The sequence below is a fragment of the Eulemur rufifrons genome, chromosome 19 (genome assembly GCF_041146395.1).
Source record: "Eulemur rufifrons isolate Redbay chromosome 19, OSU_ERuf_1, whole genome shotgun sequence".
Lineage (NCBI taxonomy): Eukaryota > Metazoa > Chordata > Mammalia > Primates > Lemuridae > Eulemur > Eulemur rufifrons.
Genome location: NC_091001.1, coordinates 7,510,063 through 7,535,826, shown reverse-complemented (window position 1 = coordinate 7,535,826; position 25,764 = coordinate 7,510,063). Strand labels below are relative to the sequence as shown.

Here is a 25,764-nt window from a genome sequence, read left to right as displayed (position 1 = left end):
CCGGTAATGAAATTATTTCCTTAGGCAGTTTCTAGGAGTGGGAATACTGGGTTTAAAGAGGATGACAAATTTTATGTTGTTAATACATTTTGCTGTATTACCTTTAACAAAGGGCCTGTGAGTTTTATTGGTGCCTTGCCAGTATTAGGTATTATATTAAGAATTTTGCCAGTGTACAATATGTAAACCTCCGTATAAGATTACTTTGTATGTGGGCATCTGCTTATTCTAGCACCATTTGTTAAAAGCATTATCCTTTATCCGTGAAATTGCTCCTTCATTAAAGATCAGTTGATTATATGAGTATGGGTCTATTTCTGGGCTCTGTGTTTTTTTTTTTTTTGAGACAGAGTCTCACTTTGTTGCCCAGGCTAGAGTGAGTGCCGTGGCGTCAGCTTGGCTCACAGCAACCTCAGACTCCTGGGCTCAAGCTATCCTCCTGCCTCAGCCTCCCGAGTAGCTGGGACTACAGGCATGTGCCACCATGCCCGGCTAATTTTTTCTATATATATTTTTAGCTGTCCATATAATTTCTTTCTATTTTTTAGTAGAGATGGGGTCTCGCTCTTGCTCAGGCTGGTCTTGAACTCCTGAGCTCAAACGATCCGCCCACCTTGGCCTCCCAGAGTGCTAGGATTACAGGCGTGAGCCACCGCGCCCGGCCACTGGGCTCTGTGTTTTATTGGTATGTGTGCCTATCACCAATATGCTGTCTCAATTTTGGTAGCTTTATAGTAAGTCTTGCAATCAGGTACTGTGCTGTGAGTCATTCAGCTTAGTCCTTTAATAGTGTGTTGGCTATTCTAGTAATTTAGGATTCGTTTTCCGTGTTTTCAAAATTGCTTGCTGGGCATTTGTTTGGTATTACATTGAATCTATAGATTCTCCAGTTGGGAAGAATACACAAATTTACATTATTGAGTCTTCCTTCCAGTCAGTGAACTCAGAGTGCCTCTCCATTTATTTAGATCTTTGATTTCTTTCATTAGAGTTTTAAAGTTTTTTTGCATACAAATTCTGTATATTTTGTTAAACTTACACTTGTCTTTTTTTTTTGGTGCTATTGTAAATTCTTCCTGTGTATGTCTTCACATGCTATCTTCTCTTATGTTATATATGTATTATATACATATATATACTTTGCCTATATTTTTGTCCTTTTTAAAAACACAGATAGAACACACACTAAAATATTGTCCTGCTCTTTGCTTTTTCTTGCTTAATATTTTGGTGTTTATTAATCAATTTGTGGCTTCATCTTTTATTTATTTATTTTTTATATAAGAGATGGGGTCTCACTGTGTTGTCCAGGCTGGAGTGCAATGGCTATTCACAGATGTGATCCCTCTACGGATCGGCATGAGAGTTGTGACCTGCTCTGTTTCTGACGTGGGCCTGTTTACCCCTCCTTAGGCAACTGCAACCTGGTGATCTCCCACTCCCACAGGTCACCATATTGATGCTGAATTTAGTGTGGACACCTGAATGGCATAGCACACAGCTCAGAACTGGGCTCAAGTGATCCTCCTACCTCAGTCTCCTCAGTAGCTGGCACTACAGGCATGTGCTACCCTTTTTTTTCTTTTTAACTTTCTATTAAAATATTTAAACTTGCACTTAAGTTGAGAAAATAGCATAATAAAGCCCATCACTCAGTTTCTATAGTTATCAACATGTGGCCAATTTTGTTTGTCAGATTCCCACCCCTTTTAGATTATTTTGAAACAAATCTACTGAATTGTTTTAAAGTAAACCCCAGAATGCTGTCATTGTACAATAAATACTTCATTGTGTATATCTAACATACAAGGACATTTCAATAAAACCCACTCACAGTGCCATTATTACATCTTAATAAAAGTAACACTGTTTCTTAATATCATGTAAATAACACAGTACATGCTCAGGTTTCCTTGATGGCTCACATATCTTTTTACAGTTACCTCATCCTTATTAATGGTTGTAAACATTTGGTTTATTTTCCAGTCCTTTTGTTTCACAAGTAGTCTTACAGTAGAAACGTTGTATCACATACAGAGGATTATTTTGTGTAGAAAAACATAGACAGCCAGTGCAGTGTCTCATGCTTGTAATCCTAGCACTCTGGGAGGCTGAGGTGGGAGGATCGCTTGAGCTCAGGAGTTCAAGACCAGCCTGAGCAAAAGTGAGACCCAGTCTCTACTAAAAATAGAAAAATTAGCCAGGTGTAGTGGCATGTTAGCCAGGTGTGGTGGCATGTGCCTGTAGTACCAGCCACTTGGGAGGCTGAGGCTTGAGCCCAGGAGTTTGAGGTTGCTGTGAGCTAGGCTGACACCATGGCACTCTAGCCCGGGCGACAGAGCAAGACTGTCTCAAAAAAAAAAAAAAAAAAAAAAGAAAGAAAAGAAAAGACAAAACATGGACAAAAAACATTGAGTTGAAAAATGATACCGTACAGTAGGACTTGGAATGTGAGGGAGTTTTAGGAATAGCTTAAACTATTTTCCTTATTTTCTCTTTAGGTAATCATAAGATTGATGTATGTAAAGTCTAAAGGTTCTTTGAGTAAGTGTAAAATAAAAATTCTGAGGTATTGTGTCAATGACTGTTTTTTCTTACTGGCATACATTGGGGTGTCCTATAATTGATGGTATCTTACAGTCAGTGAAAGAAAATGTGTATGTCTTAGTTCATATGAGTCATTTTTGAAACCTGGCTCTACTGATTATTAGCTGGCTAACTTCTTTGTGCCTCAGCTTCCTCATTGGTAAACAGATAAGATTGTGAGGATTAAATGAATTGTTACATATGTATCAATTAGAATACTGCTTATAAATTATATAAGTATTAGCTATTATTATTAATCTGTCAGCATCATTAGACACTCCCTCCTTGAAACATTTTTTCTTCCTGTGGTGCCAGTGATACCAAACATCCTGATACCTTTTCCTGTCTTGCTCACCGTATCTTCAGCCGGGATCACTCCTGAACTCTAGAGCTGAATTTTCAACTGCTTACTTTGTTCTTTGGGTTTTCGTAGATAACCTTGTATTCAACATGTCCAAAACTGAATTTTTTCCCCTCCTCCTCAAACCCTGATGCCTCAATTTTTGGTTTCCTTATCTTAGTTTATTGTACTGTCATCCACCCGGTGAAAAATTAAAACCATGAGTGACCCTTGTCCCCTCCTGTAAGGTCATACACTTTTAGTTTACAGTAACTAAGTCCTATACATTTTACCTCCTGTCTATCTAAATTCATCTACTTCTCTTCATCACACTGGACGTTTCTAGGCCTCTCTCTCACTGGATTCCTAACTATTCTCTATTCTCTGTGTACTTTAACCTCTTTCCAGGCATTTTCGGGTACTAAAGCCTGGTGATCTTTTAAAAACCCAAATCTGATTGTCATATCACTTTAAATGTTTCTTGTTATTCTTCATGACCCTGAATAATCTGGCTCCTGCCTACTTCCCCTGCCTCATTTTTACTTTTTTATTCTGTGTATTCTAGTCACATTGGTGGCTTTTCAATCCTAAACCTGCCAAGACCACCTTTTCCTCCATTTTGCACAGGATATACTTTATGCCGGAAGTGTTGGTTTTACTTAGTTACAGTTAAGTCTTTTTATTTATGTATTTTTTTTTGAGACAGAGTCTCGCTTTGTTGCCCAGGCTAGAGTGAGTGCCATGGCGTCAGCCTAGCTCACAGAAACCTCAAACTCCTGGACTTAAGCGATCCTACTGCCTCAGCCTCCCGTGTAGCTGGGACTACAGGCATGTGCCACCATGCCTGGCTAATTTTTTGTTTGTGTGTGTGTGTGTATATATATATATATATATATATATATATTAGTTGGCCAGATAATTTCTTTCTATTTTTAGTAGAGAGGGGGTCTCACTCTTGCTCAGGCTGGTCTCGAACTCCTGACCTCGAGCGATCCACCCGCCTCGGCCTCCCAGAGTGCTAGGATTACAGACGTGAGCCACCGCGCCCGGCCTTAGTTAAGTCCTTTTTAAAAGCAGTTTCCTGGCCGGGGCGTGGTGGCTCATGCCTGTAATCCTAGCACTCTGAGAGGCCGAGGCGGGTGGATCACTCAAGGTCAGGAGTTCGAGACCAGCCTGAGCAAGAGTGAGACCCCCGTCTCTACTAAAAATAGAAAGAAATTATATGGACAACTAAAAATATATGCAGAAAAAGTTAGCCGGGCATGGTGGCACATGCCTGTAGTCCCAGCTACTTGGGAAGCTGAGGCAGTAGGATCACTTAAGCCGAGGAGTTTGAGGTTGCTGTGAGCTAGGCTGACACCATGGCACTCACTCTAGTCCCGGCAACAAAGGGAGACTCTGTCTCAAAAAAATAAATAAATAAATAAATAAATAAAGGCAGTTTCCTCAAGGAAGCCTCCTCTTTCTATATTCTCTCTCTGTTAAATATTCCTCTTGGCTTCCTATACTTCATTTAAAAATTATATAGTTAGTTTTCATTACCTTAGGATAAAAACTCTATTTATGGATATAGGGTAGAGAACATTTCTTGTTGATCATTGGTACTGCTAGTACCTGTTACAATACCTTGCAAATAGTAGGCACTCAGTACATATTCATATTAAAGTTCAGAACTTTAATAATTATTCTTCATTGTAGATTGTGATTGTGTGTGATTATGGAAGTCTAGAACTTAAAATTTTAATGGCACACTGTTGTTATAATTGGAGAAGCTATTATTTTCCTGGTACAGTAGCCAATAGCCACATTTGACTTGTTTTTCTTTCAGGTCTTTAAAAATTATTTTTGATTTTTAAAAAGTGTACAGTTGGTGGTTTTTATTATATTCAGGTTGTGCAAGCATCACCACTATCTAATTTCAGAACATTTTCAACACCCCCAAAAGAAATCCCATACACATAAGCAGGTCCATCTCATTTCTTCCTCTCTCTCCAATCCCTTGGCAGCTAATAATCTACTTTCTATCTCTCTGGATTTGGCTATCACCTATGGCTTTTGAGCACTTGAAATGTGGCCAGTCCAAATTGAAATGTGTTATTTTAAATTAAACACTGGATTTCAAAGACTTAGTACCAAAAAAATGTAAAATGTTTTTTGATTACATGTAAAAATGATATTTTGTATATATTGGGATTGATATAATATTATTAAAATTCATTTCTTCTGTTTGTTTATACTCTTTTTAATGTAGATACCAGAAAATTTTAATGTACACTTATGGCTTACATTCTGTTTCTGTTGGACAATACTGATCTAGAACTTGTGTCTCTATGGCACCAGTTTCCCATTATCCTCCCAGTCCCTTGGTTTTCACATCAACTCTGTTTTGGGAATGTTACATGCCCCAAGCTTCAGAATAAAAAAAAAAAAAAAAACTACTTAAAAGGTGGAAATTTTGATTGTATCTTGGGCCTTTGAATAATAGGGAAAGATAAATCATTTACATTAAATTCTGAGAAAGTGCCAACTGTTAAACCTTTTAAGTCTCATTTCCAACAAATTGTGAAGAATCAAACTTATATTTATTTACATGATGATGATGAACAGTGCTCCTAAATTTTGGTAGGTGTAACTTGGAAACAAATTAATAATTTCTTATATCATTTGAGGATTACTTATAACTTTAGGGGCACTTAGAATTGTATTTGTCTTATCTGAAATTTGGATTTGAATTTTGTTTCAGATCACATGTTCCAGAATCAATAGAAATGAGACTAAGGTGATTAATTATCCTTTTAAAAATATATAATATGCTTTGGATGTAAATTTTCTTCCCCAACATCAATATCAAAAGTCAACATGTTACAATAACAAATGGCTGCTGTACATTCAGCATTTACTGTGTGGTAGGCATTTTTCTATATACTATATTAATTCATTAAATTCACTCATAGACCCTGTGAGATAGGGACTATTATAATCTTCAGTTGACAGAGGGTGAAACTGAAATGCAGGGTAGTTAATTAACTTGCTCAAGTTCCTATAGCTAGTAAGTTTCAAACAGGTTACACAATAGTGTACTTTGTACTTAGTGCTTATATGATAAAATCTTTCAATTTGCAGTTTTTTCCACTAGAATGTAAGCTCCAAGTGGGCAGGGACTTGGTTTTTGTTCACACTAACACTGAGATCACTTCCTGGTGTATTATGGGCCCTAGTAATTATTTGAAAAAATTTTTATGATAATCATGATGACGGTATCATTTTACTGAGGGAAATAGCCTTGGAAATGTATTAGAACTGCTTTAAATTCTACACTGTTGCTTATTGGCAATAATGTTCATTTTTTAACCTCATCCAAATTAGCTTCAACGTTGTGCGCTATTTTGCATGCATTATGTATGTCACATCCTCTTTTCTTTCTTTTTTTTTTGTAAGACAGTCTCACTCTGTTGCCCGGGCTAGAGTACCATGGCGTCAGCCTAGCTCACAGCAACCTCAGACTCCTGGGCTTAAGCAATCCTTCTGCCTCAGCCTCCCGAGTAGCTGGGACTACAGGCATGTGCCGCCATGCCCGGCTAATTTTTTTTTCTTTTTTTTTTTTTTTTGAGACAGAGTCTCACTCTGTTGCCCAGGCTAGAGTGAATGCCGTGGCGTCAGCCTAGCTCACAGCAACCTCAAACTCCTGAGCTCAAGCGATCCTCCTGTCTCAGCCTCCCGAGTAGCTGGGACTACAGGCATGCACCACCATGCCCGGCTAATTTTTTCTATATATATTTTTAGCTGTCCATATAATTTCTTTCTATTTTTAGTAGAGATGGGGTCTCGCTCTTGCTCAGGCTGGTCTCGAACTCCTGAGCTCAAACGATCCGCCCACCTTGGCCTCCCAGAGTGCTAGGATTACAGGCGTGAGCCACCGCGCCCGGCCAATTTTTTTTTCTATATATATTTTTAGTTGTCCAAATCATTTGTTTCTATTTTTAGTAGAGACAGGGTCTCGCTCTTGCTCAGGCTGGTCTTGAACTCCTGACCTCCAGCGATCCTCCCACTTCGGCCTCCTAGAGTACTAGGATTATAGGCGTGAGCCACTGCGCCCAGCCCATTTTCCACTTCTTTCTTATAATTCCTGAGGCTGGGATTTTAAATTAGTTTGTGGGAGCAATGAGATTGGAGTTTTGGATTGTGAAATAACGATGTTGGAATCGAACTGTAGTATAGAGGATAATTGTTGCTTGATGGAAAAACTGATCTGTGAAAAATCTTTGACTTTAACTTTTCATTTTCTTTTTATCTTTAGTTATCTGCAGATAAAGACCCCACTCTAGACCATATAGAATGCTTCTTTATAATGGGATTCATCAGGGCGACGATATTTTCTTGAGCTGATTTAGTAAATTTTTCATACATTAATAGTGTTCTTTCTCTAGAGTGAAAAAAGATCCATATTTCTCTGAATTATAATTTGGGGGTGATGTGGACAGAAATAAGGACAGAGGTATAAAAATTAATAACTATTTATTTAGCATTTTACTAACCAGAGATTTGGAGCAGTTCCAAAAAGCAGCTTTTCTAATCCTTATCCTCCCTCCTTCCTCAAAATTTTAATCAGGTCCTTTAGTAGCTTAACATTTTAGGGTTATTTACATACTTTTTAAAGGGGGTGATTGTGGGAAGCTATATAGGTCTTTGAAAGTATTGATGATTTGGAAGATCTGATTACTCTCGTTTTATTTAGAAGTCTTAAGAGGAGGAATGGAAATCTGGTTAGACGTGTGGCTTCATAAATTTATCATTGAAAGTTGGATGTCTCCAATTTTCTTTTTAACATTGTTCATTCATGTACATACTGGACAAAGTATTTTTACTGTTACTAAAATGTACATTTTCTCCTCTACCACGATTACCAAGGTTGTCAGTGATTTTTGGGCATTAGGAAGAAGTTTCTCATTATGTATATTTATAATTTTGGATAAAAATATTTTTAGAAAAATATGAAAGACTTTAATTCCAAACATAAAAAAGGTTATGAAATAAACCAATACTAATTAGAATGTTTTTAAAAATGTGGAAAGTAAGTTTTTAGTCCTATATTCTTATTAAAAGATAAGATAAAGAGTCATGTGAAATTTTAAAAGTTTGGGTTTTAAGTTATATATTGTCTCCGTACTAAACATTCTGTGCTAAAGATACTTAGTATAGAAAAAGAGTAAAAAAAAAAAAAAAAATGGTTTATTTTATTGGGGGTGGAGGGAGGAAGCCAAGGACCTTAACACAATAATTCTTATAGTGAGTGTCCCATCCAGTAATCAATTTTAAGAAGATGGGTCCAAAAGCAAAAAACTTTACTCTTAAAATCTTGTGTGAGGCTTTCTTTCTTAAGAGTAGATATATCATGTCAATTAGATAAAAACATGGAATCTTAATAAAAGAAATGAAGATATAACTTGTATTTTAGGGATTTAAGTTTAAACAAGTTGAGAAAAGGAGAGGATTTATTGTATTTATAGCATAGATTTGGGAATATGAGTGGCAAGCCGTTTTGCAGGCTAGTCTTTGTAGAACATTAATGTAAATCCTACTGGGTGGTTTTCTGAATCATTTAATGTCACCGTGACTCTGAGAATGGACTATCACAAGATAAAGAGACTCAAGTGATACTACAGATATGAAAGTACATTGAGAAGTGTAAAGTGCAAAATAAGTAGGTATAGATAAATTTAAAGTAGAAATCGATTTTGGAAAGCAGGTAGTTGCCGTTGAAGTAAACTAAGCAAAAAAACAAATTGAAAAAAACATTAGAAGATTCTAGTGAGGCATTTAGGCTTCTGGAATTTCCATGGAAAGGAAAATTAATTAGATGCCTATAGCTTTCACCATCCTCGTGGATGGTGTCATATGTTAATCGATTAACTTAAATGTCTAGAGTTGTTATGATTAGTTCAAGTGAGAGCTTATGGCCTAAATGGCTTTTAATGACCCTGAATTTTCTGTTTATGTGAGTAGAGCCCATGTATCCTGGGGGTATAGTATCTTAGCATTCATCTACAGATGAGTAAATTTATCACTTTGGACTTAACATGGAGTTGGCAAACATAAAGTAGATTGTCTACTGTTTTTCTCTAATATTCCTAGAAAGTCAACAAACCATTGTACTGTTATTCAGAGTGGTGTTATTTCATTAAAAAATTGAGATATTAAAATTTCTTTGTTTTAAATATTCTTAAAACTAGCTAAGTCCTAGAAAAGCACAGACCATTATTTTTACTAGAGCAGATAATCAAGCTTATGAAAGAGGGGGTTTCAAAATTTTTATAGGTAATACATTAAAATAGGCCTTTTTATTGCTGACATAACTAACATTTATTTTCTGTTTATTTTTAAGACGAGCAAAAATCAAATTAAAGTAGATCTTGTAGATGAGAATTTTACAGAATTAAGAGGAGAAATAGCAGGACCTCCAGACACACCATATGAAGGCAAGTACTTTTTTCTGTGTCAAAATATTGTGCGTATTAGAACTTGTCTGAAACATTAAATCAGAATAATCTTAAGCATCTATAAACTATATGGAAGGTAACTTCAGTTGGCCTAGGATACATAGCAATTTTTAAATAATAAATTTAGGTACTTTATATAGACTGGTTTTTCTTACTGAATTTTAGCTTATTTTTTCCCCTAAAATATGGTAGATTGAGCAGAGCCGAGCCCACTTGCAGGTTATATAGGTTAGATTTTAACAGAATAAAACATCTGGCATGTTAAGTCTCTAACAAATAAGAACCACAGACTTTCTGTTACCCTTCATATGGTATCTATAACAATCCTTGCCTTAAATATCTGACTGATAAAACATTGTTTTTGTTTTTAAAGCTCCTCTCCTCTGTTTGTCATTTAGCATTTCATTCACTCATATGTCTTCATACAGGCTATAGTCCAAATATTTATTTTCTTTATTCAGTAAAGCTTTTAATGGTCATTTGAAGACATATAAAAAGGAAAGGAGACAGCTGTGCTGAACTTTGTGTTCACAAATTAAGTCTGTAGGTACTTTAGACTATGAGATTGGGTGGTAAGATACAGAAAGAAGCTTTTTATAGTGTCTTAATTTCTCATTAGGCCAGTCTTCATTAATGAATGTTATTGTAAATTTGGGTTATATAGCATAACCAAGGTTCTTGCATATAATGAGCATTCAATTATTTGTTTAATAGAAAGCATATAGTGGGATATATAACTCTTACTTATAAGAGCTTTACATGTATTTTCTCATTTAATCCCTACAACACATTTTACAAGGTAAGTACAGTGATGACTGTTTCATAGACGAAGAAACTTAGAGAAATAAAGTAACTTGTCTGAGGTCAAACATGCTAAGTGGCATAGCTGGGATTTGACCTAATAGCCTTTGATTCGAAAGCCTATGTATGCTTTTAGTCACTTTCTGGAAATCATGATTGACTGAATATTGGAGTGGTGTCATGTCTACTTTGAATAGTTTTATAATTCTGTAATGATCAATTATCCCCCAAGTTTTAGAAAAACCTAATCTTGAATATATTCATTTTCATCCAAATTTTTAAAGACTCTAGAATGTGTTTAGCATATTGTACCAATTTTTAAGTGATAAAATTTTATTTTTTGGTTTTACAGTTCACAGAACCATTTCTAGATATCATTTAATTTTTCATATTGTTTATTGAGTACTCCTATGTGCCAGGCCTGGTCTGGATGCTTTCATGAATGCTGTTTCATTTAGTCCTTTTGACAATCATTAAATGTAGAGGAGACCTTTAGTTATCTTTAAAAATTCAGTGCTTGTCTTAAGAGATGTTTTATGTAATCATGTACTGGCTTCTTCTTGAAGGCAGACATTATAGTTATTTTTGAATTATTTTTTAAGGTGGTTTTGATTGCATTTTTAAAAGACAGTAGGACAATTAGCATTATTCTAGAGCTCTCCCAGCAAATTATAAGCAAAGTACTTCCTGAGCTAAATTAGATAGGTAGAATGTCCATTACCTTCTTAGCAACTCTTAATAAGTAGATGCATTTTAAAAAATCGGATAATGTATGCTTACTTGTAGAATAATTAAGATGTAAATATACCATATTCTTTACTGGTTAGAGACAAGTTTGATTTTATTTTATTTTAATTTTTTTTTTTTTTTGAGACAGTCTTGCTCTGTCGCCCAGGCATCTGCCTAGCTCACAGCAACCTCAAACTCCTGGGCTCAAGCAATCCTACTGCCTCAACCTCCCAAGTAGCTGGGACTACAGGCATGCGCCACCATGCCTGGCTAATTTTTTATGTATATATATTTTTTAGCTGTCCAAATCATTTCTTTCCATTTTTAGTAGAGACAGGGTCTCGCTCTTGCTCAGGCTGGTCTTGAACTCCTGACCTCCAGCGATCCTCCCTGTCGGCCTCCCAGAGTGCTAGGATTATAGGCGTGAGCCACTGCGCCCAGCCTTGATCATTTTTAAGTGTTTATTTCTGCTGCTGCTCCCAAACAAGATAGTATTTTGATGAGATTAGATATAATATGCTTTTTTTGTATATGTTTGAGGTAGATTAACTTAAATTCTATTCTTTTTATCATAAAACTATTGAAGTATAAGTGTTCATTTTGTTTAGGAAATGCACCATTCAAGGGCATAAACTCAGGTGCTTTTTCTTTGAATTATGAACATAGGTAAATATTTTGATGACATTGCAGGAATCTTGCTATTTTTGGAGTTTTTTAAAATATAAACTTAAAAGCTAAGGCAAAGTTTATATATGGACTGTTAAACTGTTTATACCATCGTTAAGTAATGAGGCAGTCATTTTATGTAGTGTTAAAAGTAATCAGATTGAGAAGAAGAATACCCGTGGAAAAATTGCCATATTGCTCATGTTACTTAACTCGGTTTTCTTAATTTCCTTTGCCTTAATAATTGGCAAAGGAACAATATAGTTCTTGGGCCTTTCTTCCTAAAAGTTCTCTTAAATTTTTGAGATCATTGTTGATAGTTTAAAATTTCGCATCGCTTCCCCATTTCCCCTCTGGGTTCAGTTAAATTTAAAAATTATAAGTGTTTAATATTAAAAGCTGTTCTTCAAGAAATAAATGTTATATCGTGAAAGCTATTATAATATGAATAATGTAATTATCGTAATGATTACTTAGTTTTACTACCCTGATCAAATAATGCTGTAGTTAATACTGTAGTGGTTATATATTGAAAGTTGTCAGGTTATGTGCAAGACAGAGCATATAACAAATGTTATATATAGTAGAAATAAGATTTTGGAGACTGTAGAGTCCAGCATTCTTTGTGTATCTCTAGGCGCTCTCAATGCTCCTAAGAGATTGTTTTGAATATTCAGGAAGGAAGAACTTTGTATGACAGATTATAGAAATGGTAATCTGGAATTTAACCAGAAAATAAAGAGATTCTTAGGAAGGAAAAAGAAGAGCCCATGTATTACTTAAGCCAAATTTATTATATACCTATATTTGAAGCTAGCATTTATAATTCTGAACATGAACAGTTACAGTCACAAAATCTCCTCAGGTACCTTCTCTTACCTGTCTTTTTTTCTTTTGTTTTGACTACTCTTCTTTATATTTTGCTGCAATTATATTTTCTGTGATTCAGGCATCTAGTTCAATTCATGCAGTAGTTACTGTGGAACTCTGTTAAGAATTAGCATGAAGAGAAGGATTGGAACCAAAAAGGGCTTGAAGAAAATGGTACCAAGTGAAATGCTTTTGTTTTTCCACAGTCATTCATAACAATGGAGGAAGTGGATTTGATAGAGTCCAGAATATACAGCTTGACTTTTTCAAGAGCTGAGTGTATAGAATTTTGAAGTTAATAATGCTCCTAGCACACAGTTTTTATTTTATTTTACTTTTTATTATGGGAAATTTCAGATACATACAAAAGAAGAATAGTATAATGAAACCTCCAGGTACTTCTCAGCCAGCATTAATAACTGTAAACTCATGGCCAGTCTTTGATCTTACCCATCCCTAGATTATTTTGAAGCAAAATCCTAGTCATAGTTTCATATGTAAATATTTCAGTAGCACAGTTTCATTTGCTATATTTTGTGATAATATTCTATGTTAATGGGTCATAAATTCTTAGAATTGGAAGGTTCCTTAGAATTAGGATTGAAATCCAGCCTCTCGCCCCAGTGCAAAACTCGCCTTTCAGAGTATCCTGAGAGGCTGTTATCCTCCCTTTGAATTCCCCAGTTATGGTTATGAGAAGCTAGATAAGTTTTTTTCAATACCTATTTAATGCTGCTAGTTGCTCAAAACACCTTCAAAGCAAAACAGAATGTTGCCTTCTGTTTGTATATTATTGGCTAGAATATCTACTTCTTCGTAAAGTTTTGCATTTTGTATACAAATTTAAAGGAAGAAGTAGTCTTTTGTCTTTATACCTCTCTATTGTCTTGTTGAATTTTATTTTTAACATTTTAACAAGAAGTGTTGGCATTTAATTTAAGGCACAAGTTAAAAGACTGGGACATTTTTGCATTTGAGAGAACCAGCTAGAAATAGAATTTTTAGTTTATGGCATAATCTATATCCTTTGTCTCTGTACCATATATGCCTTCACACCTTTCTGCCTTCTTTCTTCTTTTTTTCCCTGACCATTTTTTCTGTTACTTAGCAACTTTTAGCAGGATGGACAAGAGGAAACAAAAGGAGATGGAAACTATACTAGTTAATTGTGCTAAAGAAATCTTTAGCATTGGCTTGTCTGTAGAGCTAATGTATTTATCTTCTCTAGCCCTATTACTCACTGATAAACCAATATAGTCATATAAAATAGATATTCTGTATGTTTTAAAGAGCCTTATTTAAAAACTAGTGCTTTGATTATTCTTTTGGGTTTCAATTTTGAAATGAATTTGTTGTAATTGAATATAAAATAATAAATAGATGTTTTGAAAAGTCCTATTAATATATTTGGGTTCACATATTTGAGGTGAGCAGCACTCTTAACTTTCTGTCCCCTCCCTTTTTAGGAGGAAGATACCAACTAGAGATTAAAATACCAGAAACATATCCATTTAATCCCCCTAAGGTATTGTAACTCATTTTTGTGCATGAACTTTTAAAATATTTTATATTTCTTGGCTCATTTAGTTAATATATATGTTTTGGCTTATTAAAGTTACAGCTTTATGATTTGTAAATGTGATGTGGACAAGATTTTAGATAATGGCAGATGGCTTGCTTCTGAAATTAGTAGGAAAGCAAGCTTACTCAAAGGCAGCCAGTAATGGTTCTACAGTGGAATAGGATGTGCATCTGACAATGGCTTACATACTGAGCCATACTGTGGAAAAACTTAACAGTGTTCCCAAATTTAGAGAGCCCTTTTACACATAGAGAGAGGTTCTTATTGACTCGAAGAAGTATGTGTTTTAGGGAAGAGTGTGTTCTGCATTCATTTAACAATTATATGCCAAGGAATATAGCAATAACAGACTATACTTTGTCTGCTTTTACTAAGCTGACATATAGCATGAGAAAAAAATAATGAGCAAGGAATTGCAGCTGTGATGAGTGTCAAAAGAGGGAATGGAATACTCTAAGATCACGTACAACATAGGGACCCAACCAAAACTTTTTTGACTGAACCACCTTTATGTCTCTATTTTTGCTACCATCGGCACCTTAGTTGAGGCATTCAACTTTATTACTTCTCTATTTTGCCCATTATTTAATCAGCCTTCCATCTTTATCATTTCTGCTCTTTCTTAGCACTGCTATCTTATAAATCTTCATAAAATGCAGTTTTGATCATGTTTCTTTCCATTAATAAAGTCTAAACTCCTCAGCTTGGTATTTAGAACCTCCTACAACCTGACTCCAATCTTCTTTTTCACTCTCATCTTCTACCACCTCCATCCACAATGTGGGTCTCATTTTCCAGCCTGGATTATTTGCTATTTATAGATGGTACTTATTCTTCCACACCTTTCTATCATTTTTACTTGTATCTTTGTCCCTATTATTTCAAATTCTAGTTTTCTTTTGAGGTCTAGGTAAAGTATTCCTTTCTTCCCTAAGCTGTACCCATCAAATGTTTCTCCCTCTACTCTCTCAAGAGCATTTTATACAATTTATATAGTACCAACACAAATATAGTACCAATCCATGTATTATTTGGGGTATGTATCTTTCACTATATTTTATACTCCTGAGCCAAGGACCATGTCTTATACACCTATGTATTAATCTGTAGATCCTAAATAGTCTAGTGTCCCTTGAGCATATGATAGCAGTCACTCAGAGAATGTCCTGGAATATATTCATTCAATCTATTGGTTATTCCCATTTAAGAATAGACATGGTGATGGAAGTTCCAGGGTGAATTTGGATCACCTACCAGTACGGGGTGCCTATTATTCTGTTGCTTATGTACATCTATTTTCTGATAAGGCTGGTTATTTCTTATTGTGGTAAAATATACATCACATAGAATTTACCATTTTAACTATTTTTAGGTATACAGTTCAGTGGCATTTAAATATATTCACATTGTTGTGCAACCTTCACCACCATCTATCTCTAGAACATTTTTATTTTCCCAAACTGAAACATTAGGTGATGCTTCCCTGTTACCCCTGTTCCCACCTTCTGGTAACCACTATTGTATTTCTGTTCCTATGAATTTGAATACTCTGGGTACCTCACTAATATAAGTGGAATCATACAATATATTGTTATTTTGTGTCTGGCTTATTTTACTTAGCATTACGTTATTAAGGTTTATCCATGTTGTGTTTGTTTGTTTGTTTGTTTGTTTGTTTTGAGACAGAGTCTTGCTCTGTTGTCTGGGCTAGAGTGCCCTTGGCGTCAGCCTAGCTCACAGCAACCTCAAACTCCTGGGCTCAAGCAATCCTACTGCCTCAGCCTCCCGAGTAGCTGGGACTACAGGCATATGCCACCATGCCCGGCTAATTTTTTCTACATATTTTTAATTGTCCAGCTAATTTCTTTCTATTTTTAGTAGAGACGGGGTCTTGCTCTTGCTCAGGCTGGTCTCGAATTCCTGAGCTCAGACCATCTGCCCGCCTCGGCCTCCCAGAGTGCTAGGATTACAGGTGTGAGCCACAGCGCCAAGGTTTATCCATATTGTAAGCATGTATCAGAACTTCTTTGTTTTTAAGGCTGAATAGTATCCATTGTGCATATATTACCACATTTTGTTTATCCATTTAGCTATTGATGGACATTTTTTTTTAATGAAAACATGGAGGGAGGAAGGAAGAAAAGAGCTCTAGAGGGACTGCTCTCAACCACAATATTTTTACTATTAAATAATGATAATAGCATCTGTCACTTGTTTTGTGCTAAGAATTTAATATGCCTTTCCCAAAACAGTCTTTGTAACTAATAAGTGAGAGAACTGAGGCTTAGAGGTTAAATAGAACTCAGACTCTATATGGCTCTGATAGGCCCATGTGTTAAATCACTAGGATCTACTTCCTTGATCCTGATAAGGAAGAGTTGAGGGCAAAGTCTCTGAAACATGAATATGACTCTACTAAGAACAATCAACCAGAGTTCAAATCTTACTTTTTCCATTTAACTGCCTTTTTCATTTTAGAAAAGTTATATAATCTCTGTGCCTCAGTTTCCTCATCTTTAAAATCTTTTCATAGGGTTATAAAGATTAAAAGAGTTAATCCATTTAAAGAACTATATTTCAATAATTCTATGAACATTTTTCACATCTCTGAAATCAGGATACATATTTCAGTGGATGGCATCTCATAATTGGCAGAGTTTTTTTCTTTCTTAAAGGTACATAAAATAACGGTGTCTTGAATAATTGATGGTGCCTGAGATTTATTGGAATATGAAACTTAGAAGTGTCTGGCACATAGTAAACACTTGGTAAGTGTTAACTAGCATTAACCAGTGACCACCACCCCAAGAGGCCCTTTCCAAAGTAGTCTGTTGGCTTCCCTTTGTAACAACATTTTAAAATACAATAGCATTGACACTTAAATTTTCTCTATAAATTGAAATTCTCACACATTGCTGGTGGAAATGTAAAATATTGTAGCATCTTTAGAAAACAGTTTGGTCAAAATGCTAAACATAGAGTTGCCTTATGACCCAGCAATTACATTTCTAGGTATCTACCCAATAGAAATAAGAACATTTGTCCACACAGTAACTTATACACAGATGTTCATACCACCACTATTCATAATAGCCAAAAAGTAGAACCAACCAAAAATGTCATCAACTGGTGTGCATGGATAAATAAAATGTGATATATCCACACAATGGAATATCATTTGGTTGTAAAAAAGAATGAAGTACCAATAAATGCTACAACATGTATGAACCATAAAAACTTTATGCTAAATGAAAGAAACCATAGTTTTTCCTCTGCTTGGCTCCCTCTTATTGGGAAAGTCCAGGCTGAACATTTGGTGAATACTGCCTCTAAAAGAGAACAATCGCGACACTTATGGTAGGGATTTTGCCATCAGTAGTTCAGAGGCCCTCATGTAGACTATAGATTGTGACAAAAGGTGTGACAGATTGGATTCATCACAAATTTACTAAGTCAAGAATTCCAGATAAAGTCTTTCAGCCATCACCTGCAGATCGTGAAAAGTATACTGGGGATCCACAGAACCCTCATAAACTACATATTTGTTAACCAGAATAAAAGTACAAAAAGACGTCCATATTGGAAAAAAGATACAATAAAGATGCTTAGATTAGAAAAAGCACATACCCCTCAAATTCATAATATCCCCTCAGTGAATGCAAAACTGAAAGTGGTTAAACATTTGATAAGAATCAAGCCCCTGATGGCTCACGCCTGTAATCGTAGCACTCTGGGAGGCCAAGGCGGGCAGATTGTTTGAGTTCAGGAGTTCGAGACCAGCCTGAGCAAGAGCAAGACCCCATCTCTACTAAAAATAGAAAGAAATTATATGGACAGCTAAAAATACATAGAAAAATTAGCTGGGCATGGTGGTGCAAACCTATAGTCCCAGCTACTCGGGAGGCAGAGGCAGGAGGATCGCTTGAGCCCAGGAGTCTGAGGTTGCTGTGAGCTAGGCTGATATCACGGCACTCTAGCCTGGGCAACAGAGTGAGACTCTGTCTCAAAAAAAAAAAAAAAAAAAAAAGAATCCAGCCCCTGAAGTTGCCACAAGAACTTCCAGCAGAAGAAGTCATGTCTAACACGTGCCTCAAGAGCACTGGGGAATTAGTAGTGCAGTGGCATCTGAAACCTATAGAGCAGAAAGCAATTAAGTCCTAATGCCAGAGCAGCTTCAAATTAAAAAATGCAAATCCTTTTTAAGATAGTGAGAATGTGTTTTCATTAAAATATATTTTTTAAAAAAGAAACCAGACACAAAAGGCCTCATATGATTTCATTTATAAGAACCATTGGAAAAGGCAAATTTGTAGAGACAGAAAGTAGATTGGTGGTTGTTTAGGGATGAGGGAATGGCGAAATGACTGCTCATGGTTACAGGGTTTCTTTTTGATGTGATAAAATAGTAAAAAATTAGATTGTGGTGTTGGTTGCACAAGTCTGTGATTATACCAAAAGTTATGAAGTTGTACATTTTAAGTGGGTGAGTTATGTCTCAGTTATCTCAGTAAAGGTGTTGCCTCTATAGTGTATAATAGCTCCAATGTAGTTGCATAGTGGTGGCTCTGTTTTAGGCACTTTGACCTATTATTTCATTTAATCCTTGAAATAACTGTTTTATTAAACTCATCCTCTCCCCCCACCCCTTTTTTTTGAGACAGGATCTCGCTCTGTTGCCCAGGCTAGAGTGCAGTGGCATCATCCATAGCTCACTGCAACCTCAAACTCTCGGGCTCAAGTGATCCTCCTCCCTCAGCCTCCTGAGTTGCTATGACTATAGGTGTGCACCATCATGCCACACTCATTTTTAAATTTTTTGTAGAGACAGGGTCTCACTATTGCCTATACTAGACTGGTCTCAAACTCTTGGCCTCACGTGATCCTCCCACCTAAGCCTCCCAAAGTGCTAGGATTACAAGCATGAGCCACTGTGCCTGACTAGCCCCCCTTTTTTAATAAAATGAAGAAAATAGACTCAAAATGTAAGAACTGAAGTATGTCTGATGTTTTTGCTACTATCTCATGTTGTCCCCAAGGCCACTACTATCCTAATTCCAGCCATTCTGCTAGGAGGTAGCTTTGAGATTTAGAAAGGTCTTCCTTTAGTAAACCCTAGTTTGTCTCCCTGTGGCTTCAACCAGTTTGTCGTAGCTGTAATTTAATATTCTGATTGGCAAATACTGTGGAAAGAATGGGGAATATTTTTGTATATTGCTGAATTACGTGTTCACATGTGTTTGGACTCAGATTTAATTTTAAGTCTTATTATGAGGTAAAAATATCAAAATTACCTGATTATATTTTCTTGTACTGCCATTAATACTGCTAAATTTTGAGAAAAGATTGGAAACTTAAACTTATCTTAATGTCAGATTTATTTCTAAAAAGAGAAAATATGTCTTTGAATCAGCTGAAAATAATACAGAAGGAATTCGATTTAATGCATATAACCAATACTGTTTCTAGAGTTAAATTGTAATGTATATTCTGTTAATGAAAAAAATGTTAAATTAGTCAAACTCCAGCTCAATGATTTGTCCTATTATATACTGGAGATTAGGTTGGAAATTTTCCTCTTTGTCCTGGATGTTACAAACATACTCTTATATGCAAGATTTTATATAAATACTAATGCTAATAATCTTTAATGAGCATGCCCACCTGTACACTCATTTAAAATAAAATAGCTTTTTCTTTTGTATGATGAAAGGATTGAAGCTGGTTTAATAATGTAATATCCTTGAATTCTAATCTTAAAACTGGAAGTTCTCCATGGAAATACGAACTCACATCTACCATGAAGTAGAGCTGAAGTGTTCATTAAACTAAAGAGTGAATGAAATGTAGGATGCATCGTGTAGAAGGGATCAGAATACTGATGATGCTCTGCCAATATTGATAACTAAGAATAGTCCGATTTGTTTCTGTCTGCGAACATTTATTAAATAGTATCTACTGTGTACATAGGGTTCAGATTTTTTTTTTTTTTTTTTTTTTTTTTTTGACACAGAGTCTCGCTCTGTTGCCCGGGCTAGAGTGCCCTGGCGTCAGCCTAGCTCACAGCAACCTCAAACTCCTGGGCTCAAGCAATCCTCTTGCCTCAGCCTCCTGAGTAGCTGGGACTACAGGCATGCACCACCATGCCCGGCTAATTTTTTATGTATATATTTTTAGTTATCCAACTAATTCTTTCTGTTTTTAGTAGAGACGGGATCTCGCTCTTGCTCAGGCTGGTCTCGAACTTCTGACCTCCAGCGATCCTCCTGCCTCGGCCTCCCAGAGTGCTAGGATTACAGGCGTGAGCCACCACGCCTGGCCTAGGGTTCAGATTTTTGTTTTTATTTCTTGAGTGCTTCCTAAAGCTAGTGAGTGTTCTGAAGTTTCCAGATGGAGATAATACTAGTTTTGTATGTGAAAATAAGGAGACTTGAATTGTTATTAATAAGCATTTTAGTAATGTAAACCATCCCATATCTGTTTTATAATCAGAGTTAAGTATGACTCACAGAAATCATTAAAAGTGTCCATTGTATTATTACTTGCTCTTATACTTAGGCCTTTTGATTCAAGACAGAGATAGTAGGACCATAGGAGAAAATGGTAGAATAGCATGGATATGAGTTAGGTATAAAATAATAGGACAACATTCTGGGATGCATGTGGATACTAATTGGTAACATTAAGGCTTGAGGAAGGCAGAGAAAACCTATGAAAGGAGTTAGTTGATGATGAAGAACATGAAGAAAGAAAGAAATAAGGGATAAAGAGAGGTAAACCACACAAAAACTGCTTATAAAACAGTTACTTATATCTATACTGGTGGATAATGAAGATAATGTAGAAGATTAATTTCTTTATTGGATCATGTGCAAATTCAGGATTTGTGCAAATTCATAGATTATAGCACAAAGTAAAAATTAATTTAATAGTAATATCCTTGATGCGGCATTTCCCTGGTTCTGCATATGTATCCATAGAGAATCATGAATAGAAGATGTTATTTTCTTTTCTCGCTTCTCTCTCTCTCTCTCTCTCTCTCTCTCTCAGACAGGGACTCACTCTGTAGCCCAGGCTAGAGTAGAGTGCAATGGCACAATCATAACTCACTGCAACCTCTAATTCCTGTGCTCAAGCGATCCTCCCGTCTCGGGCTCCCGAGTAGCTGAGACTGTACAGGCACACGCCACCATATGCCAGGCTTAGTTTTTAATTCTTTTGTGGAGACGAGGTCTCGTTATGCTCCCTGGGGTCATAGCTCAACTGTAATCTTGAACTCCTGGGCTCAAGCAATACTCCTGTCTCAGCCTCCTGAGTAGCTAAGGCTGCAGTAGGCACCACCATGCCTCACTAATTTTTAAAATAGTTTTTGTAGAGATGGAGTCTTGCAGTGTTGCCCAGGCTGTTCTCAAACTCTCAGGCTTAAGTGAACCTTGGCCTCCCAAAGTGCTGGGATAACAGGTATGAGCCACCACACTGGCCAGAAGACCCTTCTTTTAAAAGCAAGTTATAGTTCATACGTCCTCAGATCACTTGACTAAACCATAATCCTTGTGACATCTTCAATAGTAATTTCAATTCTGTTTTCCAGTCTTGTTGAAAATATTGAACCACTTTATTTTAAAGTTACAAAATGCTATGGTTTGTGTTATTGAAATTATAGCAGTTATTTTGTATCTTTATCCATTAAATTCTATGAATGGTAAATATAGGTTGACTCTTTTAATCTGAAAATCCAAAATCAGAAATGTTCCAAAATCCTAAACTTCTTGAGTGTGGATTGATGCTCAAAGGAAATTTCGCTCATTAGAAGATTTTGGATTTTCAGATAAGAAAGATTCAACCGGGGCCGGGTGCGGTGGCTCACGCCTGTAATCCTAGCACTCTGGGAGGCTGAGGCGGGTGGATCGCTCGAGGTCAGGAGTTCGAGACCAGCCTGAGCAAGAGCGAGACCCCCATCTCTACTAAAAATGGAAAGAAATTAGCTGGACAACTAAAATATATATAGAAAAAAATTAGCCGGGCATGGTGGCGCATGCCTGCAGTCCCAGCTACTCGGGAGGCTGAGGCAGGAGGATCGCTTAAGCCCAGGAGTTTGAGGTTGCTGTGAGCTAGGCTGACTTCACGGCACTCACTCTAGCCTGGGCAACAAAGCAAGACTCTGTCTCAAAAAAAAAAAAAGAAAAGAAAAGAAATATTCAACCTATATTAAGGTGTGAATTTTGTGGTTTTATCTTTTTTATAAAGAAGTATTTGTTGTATTTTACCTGCCTTGTATTTGAGAGAAATACTATTTAGCCCTATAATAATATGTTTGCCATAACGTTAAGTGCACACTCATTTATTTTGAGGCAGTGTTAGATATTGGGAACGCTCTAGGAAGCAGGATGGATATAGTGCCTTTTAGGGAAGACCAGACAAATAAGGCAGAAATTATGGAAGCGTAATCAATACTGTGGCAGAGGAAACTACAGAGTGGGTAGGAACAGATCAGGAAGAAGTGATCTGGAAGCTGAAACTTGAAGGATAAGTAGGAGTTAGCCAGAGGAAGAAGAGGTATGTTATTTAGAAAACAAACATGCATGAAAGCCCAGAAGCAAAAAAAATTTTTTTTTTTAATATGACTTTTTGACTAGGAGAGTAGAATGTGGAATGGAGGTAAGAGTTGAGATTTGAGGGGTAGGCTAGGGCCAGGTTAAGACTGTGGGCTTACATAAAGGGAGTGAGCAGTCATTAAAGGGTCTTAAGCAGAGTAGTGACACAAATCAGATTTGTTTTAAAGGGCTGTCTTTAGATTCATTGTGGAGAATAAACTGGAGAGGACAGAACAAAAGGTAATAAAGTCAGGAGACTTTATCACCAGTAACCCAGGTGAAGAATAATAGTCTCCTTTAATTCGATGGTGATTCTATGGATGCAGAGAAGTGTGGTATCATTGAAAGCAATAAGATTATTTATTTTGAGAATAAAAAAGGATCAAACAGTGAGAATGAAGGAGTGGAGAGTATCCTTTAAGTTTTAGATGTTTTGAAGCCATTGGTGACTTAAAGTGCTTCTTCAGATTGAGTATGAGTTAGCTAATGGATAGGAGATGAAAAAGTAGAGACAGGCAGTGTAGCCATACCAAGAAATCACAAGAAGAGAGAAATAGAAACTATTTACCTTCTTTTCATAAATAGCTCAGATTTGGAGCACATATTGAAGAGTAGTTTATAAAAAATGCTTAGAACATTACTTGGCACGTGGTAATTAATCTATTAGGTGTTAAAGAATTTGGGTTTAGGTGGTCACTGCCATATGCATCAATAATAATAGTAATTAGTAATAAAGGTCCTCCAAAAGCTCATGAGTAAGAGCTGATGAACTTGATTTCATTTCATGGTGGTCTGATAGAGTTATCATTTTCACTTGTTGGTTTATTAGTTTTCCATGCTAAGACAAATAGTGAGATGATAAGACTTAGAATCTGGCTGGTGCGGTGGCTCATGCCTGTAATCCCAGAATTTTGGGAGGCCAGGGTGGGAGTATCGCTTGAGCCTAGCAGGACCCCATCTCTACAAAAAATAAAAACTAGCCAGGTGTGGTGGCAGCTACTTGGGAGGCTGAAGGAGGTGGGAGGATCACTTAAATCTAGGAGTTTGAGGTTGCAGTGAGCTAAGATCATGCCACTGCACTCCAGCCTGGGTGACAGAGCGAGACTCTTGTCTTCAAAAAAAAAAAAAATCTGGAATCAGATTGTGTGAGTTTGCATTTTGCTCTGTTAACTAGCTGTTTGATTTTGGGTAAATTTCTTAAACTCTAAACTTCATTGTCTCTTCAGTGCCTGGCACATATTAATAGGTATTAAAATATTTGTTGAATTATTTTTTAAAAAGAATTTGAGAAAAATTTCTACAGAAAAATTGATATTACAGCCACTTACTACTTGTGCTTCCATGTATTGATTTTGATTACTTTTTCCCTCAAACCTATTCTGTACTCTTCCTCACTCTAAGAAAGGTGCCTCTTATTGTCTATATTTTGACTGTATGTACTACCTTATTTACCCAAATGGGTTTTTGTCTTTGTTATATTTTTCAAAGCAGCTAGCATTATGCTAGGTAAATTGTAAGCTCCTACTAATTGTTGGGTTTGTTTAAAGGTGGAGCATTTATTAAAAGGTTTAAAAAGAATTTATGTCAGTGACGACATTCAGCTTATTGAATGCTTTGTCTTCTACACCCTTCTGTTTACATTGGCAAAATTGATGTAATAGAAATATAGATTTTTTTTTGATTTGAGGATTTCATTTTCTTGTAGTTCTACATAAACTATATATGTTTCCTTTCTGTTACTTAAAAACTTAAGTGTGCTTTGTATTCTAGGTCCGGTTTATCACTAAAATATGGCATCCTAATATTAGTTCCGTCACAGGGGCTATTTGTTTGGATATCCTGAAAGATCAATGGTAAGAGATTTTGAATTCACCTTCTCTCCAAGATTATAAGAATGTTAAGTGTCTAATTGCCTCAGAACATATGTTATACTTTATCTTACTTGGGCAGTAACTTTATAAAATCCTTTAAGTACCTAATTGAGAATATGTTACAATTGAGATCACAATCTATATTTAAATAGAGACTTGTTAGATAATGTCAAATTCTAGCTTTACATTTAGAAAAGTCTTGGATTTCATTTGTTATTTTGGTAAATTTGATTCTTCGCTATCTCAGCAAGATATTTTTGAAAGATTTAAAAAAGTAAGTATTAAAGTAGTCATCTTCCACTTAGATGGAATGTAAGCAACAAAATTGTTAGAAGTTGTGATAATTGAGCACAGTTAAGGTTCTCAGTTTCCAACAAGGAGAGTCTTTGTAGGTGATATGTTCATCTGCATAGTAGCACTTTATAGTACTTTCACTTGGTTTGTCTGATTTGATCTTAGCAGCATAGTGTTTTAAGAATTCCTACTCTGAAGCCATCAGGTTCAAATCTTATCTCTGCCGTTTAATAAGCTGTGTGGTCATAAGCAAAGTTTGTGTGCCTTAGTTTCCTCATCTGTAAAATGGGTTTAATAGCTACTTCAAAGGGTTAAGAGGATTAAGTGAGTGGTTTTATGTAATTCTTTTAGAATAGAGCCTGGCATAGTCTAACAGTGATAAAGATGATAGTTGGTATAGACAGAGATAGGTGTTACTTATTTAGCACATTTTTTAGTTGGATAAACTAAGACAAGAGATATAAAATGACATTGACGTAAGAGAATACAATAAAATTGGAAGAGATTGAGTGACAGTATGTTGTGACCTTTTACTCTGATGTTACTCTTTTAGAGAAGGAATAATGGAAGAAAATAGAGTAACAATTGCTAAGAATACAGGGAGCCAAGACTATATTTATTGGGCCTAATCTGTCTGCCTAATTTTCTAAAAATTATATATCATTGTCGGTACTAAATTTTTAAGCTATGTTTTTGATTTGTTAAGAAAGGAGAAGTACCTAAAAAAGATGAAACAGGAATGACAACATTTAGTGTATGGGTAATTTGATTTACTTAGTAACTCGATGAACAGACTAGACTTGCTGGTTTTGTTTTCTTTTTCCATTCTAACAAGCATGTCTGAGTAAATCCTGTTTCTCTTGGAATGTAGTTTCTTGATCTATGTTCCATACTGTCAAACATTGAACAGGGTGGGATAGACTTTATCTTCTGCCAG

The 25,764-nt window shown here is 35.9% G+C and overlaps 1 protein-coding gene and 1 pseudogene across 4 annotated transcripts in view; both read left to right on the top strand.

The window, feature by feature from the left end:
- Positions 1–25,764, top strand: part of UBE2K (ubiquitin conjugating enzyme E2 K) — a 62,725-nt gene that overhangs the window by 22,823 nt on the left and 14,138 nt on the right. For 2 of the 4 annotated variants that reach the window (XM_069494233.1, XM_069494232.1), the window contains exons 2-4: positions 9,309–9,402; positions 13,956–14,014; positions 24,433–24,515. In XM_069494233.1, coding sequence (XP_069350334.1) covers positions 9,309–9,402; positions 13,956–14,014; positions 24,433–24,515 — 236 coding nt within the window. The remainder of the gene's footprint in view (positions 1–9,308; positions 9,403–13,955; positions 14,015–24,432; positions 24,516–25,764) is intronic. The other 2 variants (XM_069494236.1, XM_069494234.1) reach the window with 2 other exon arrangements.
- Positions 17,426–18,232, top strand: LOC138400229 (large ribosomal subunit protein uL30m-like; annotated as a pseudogene).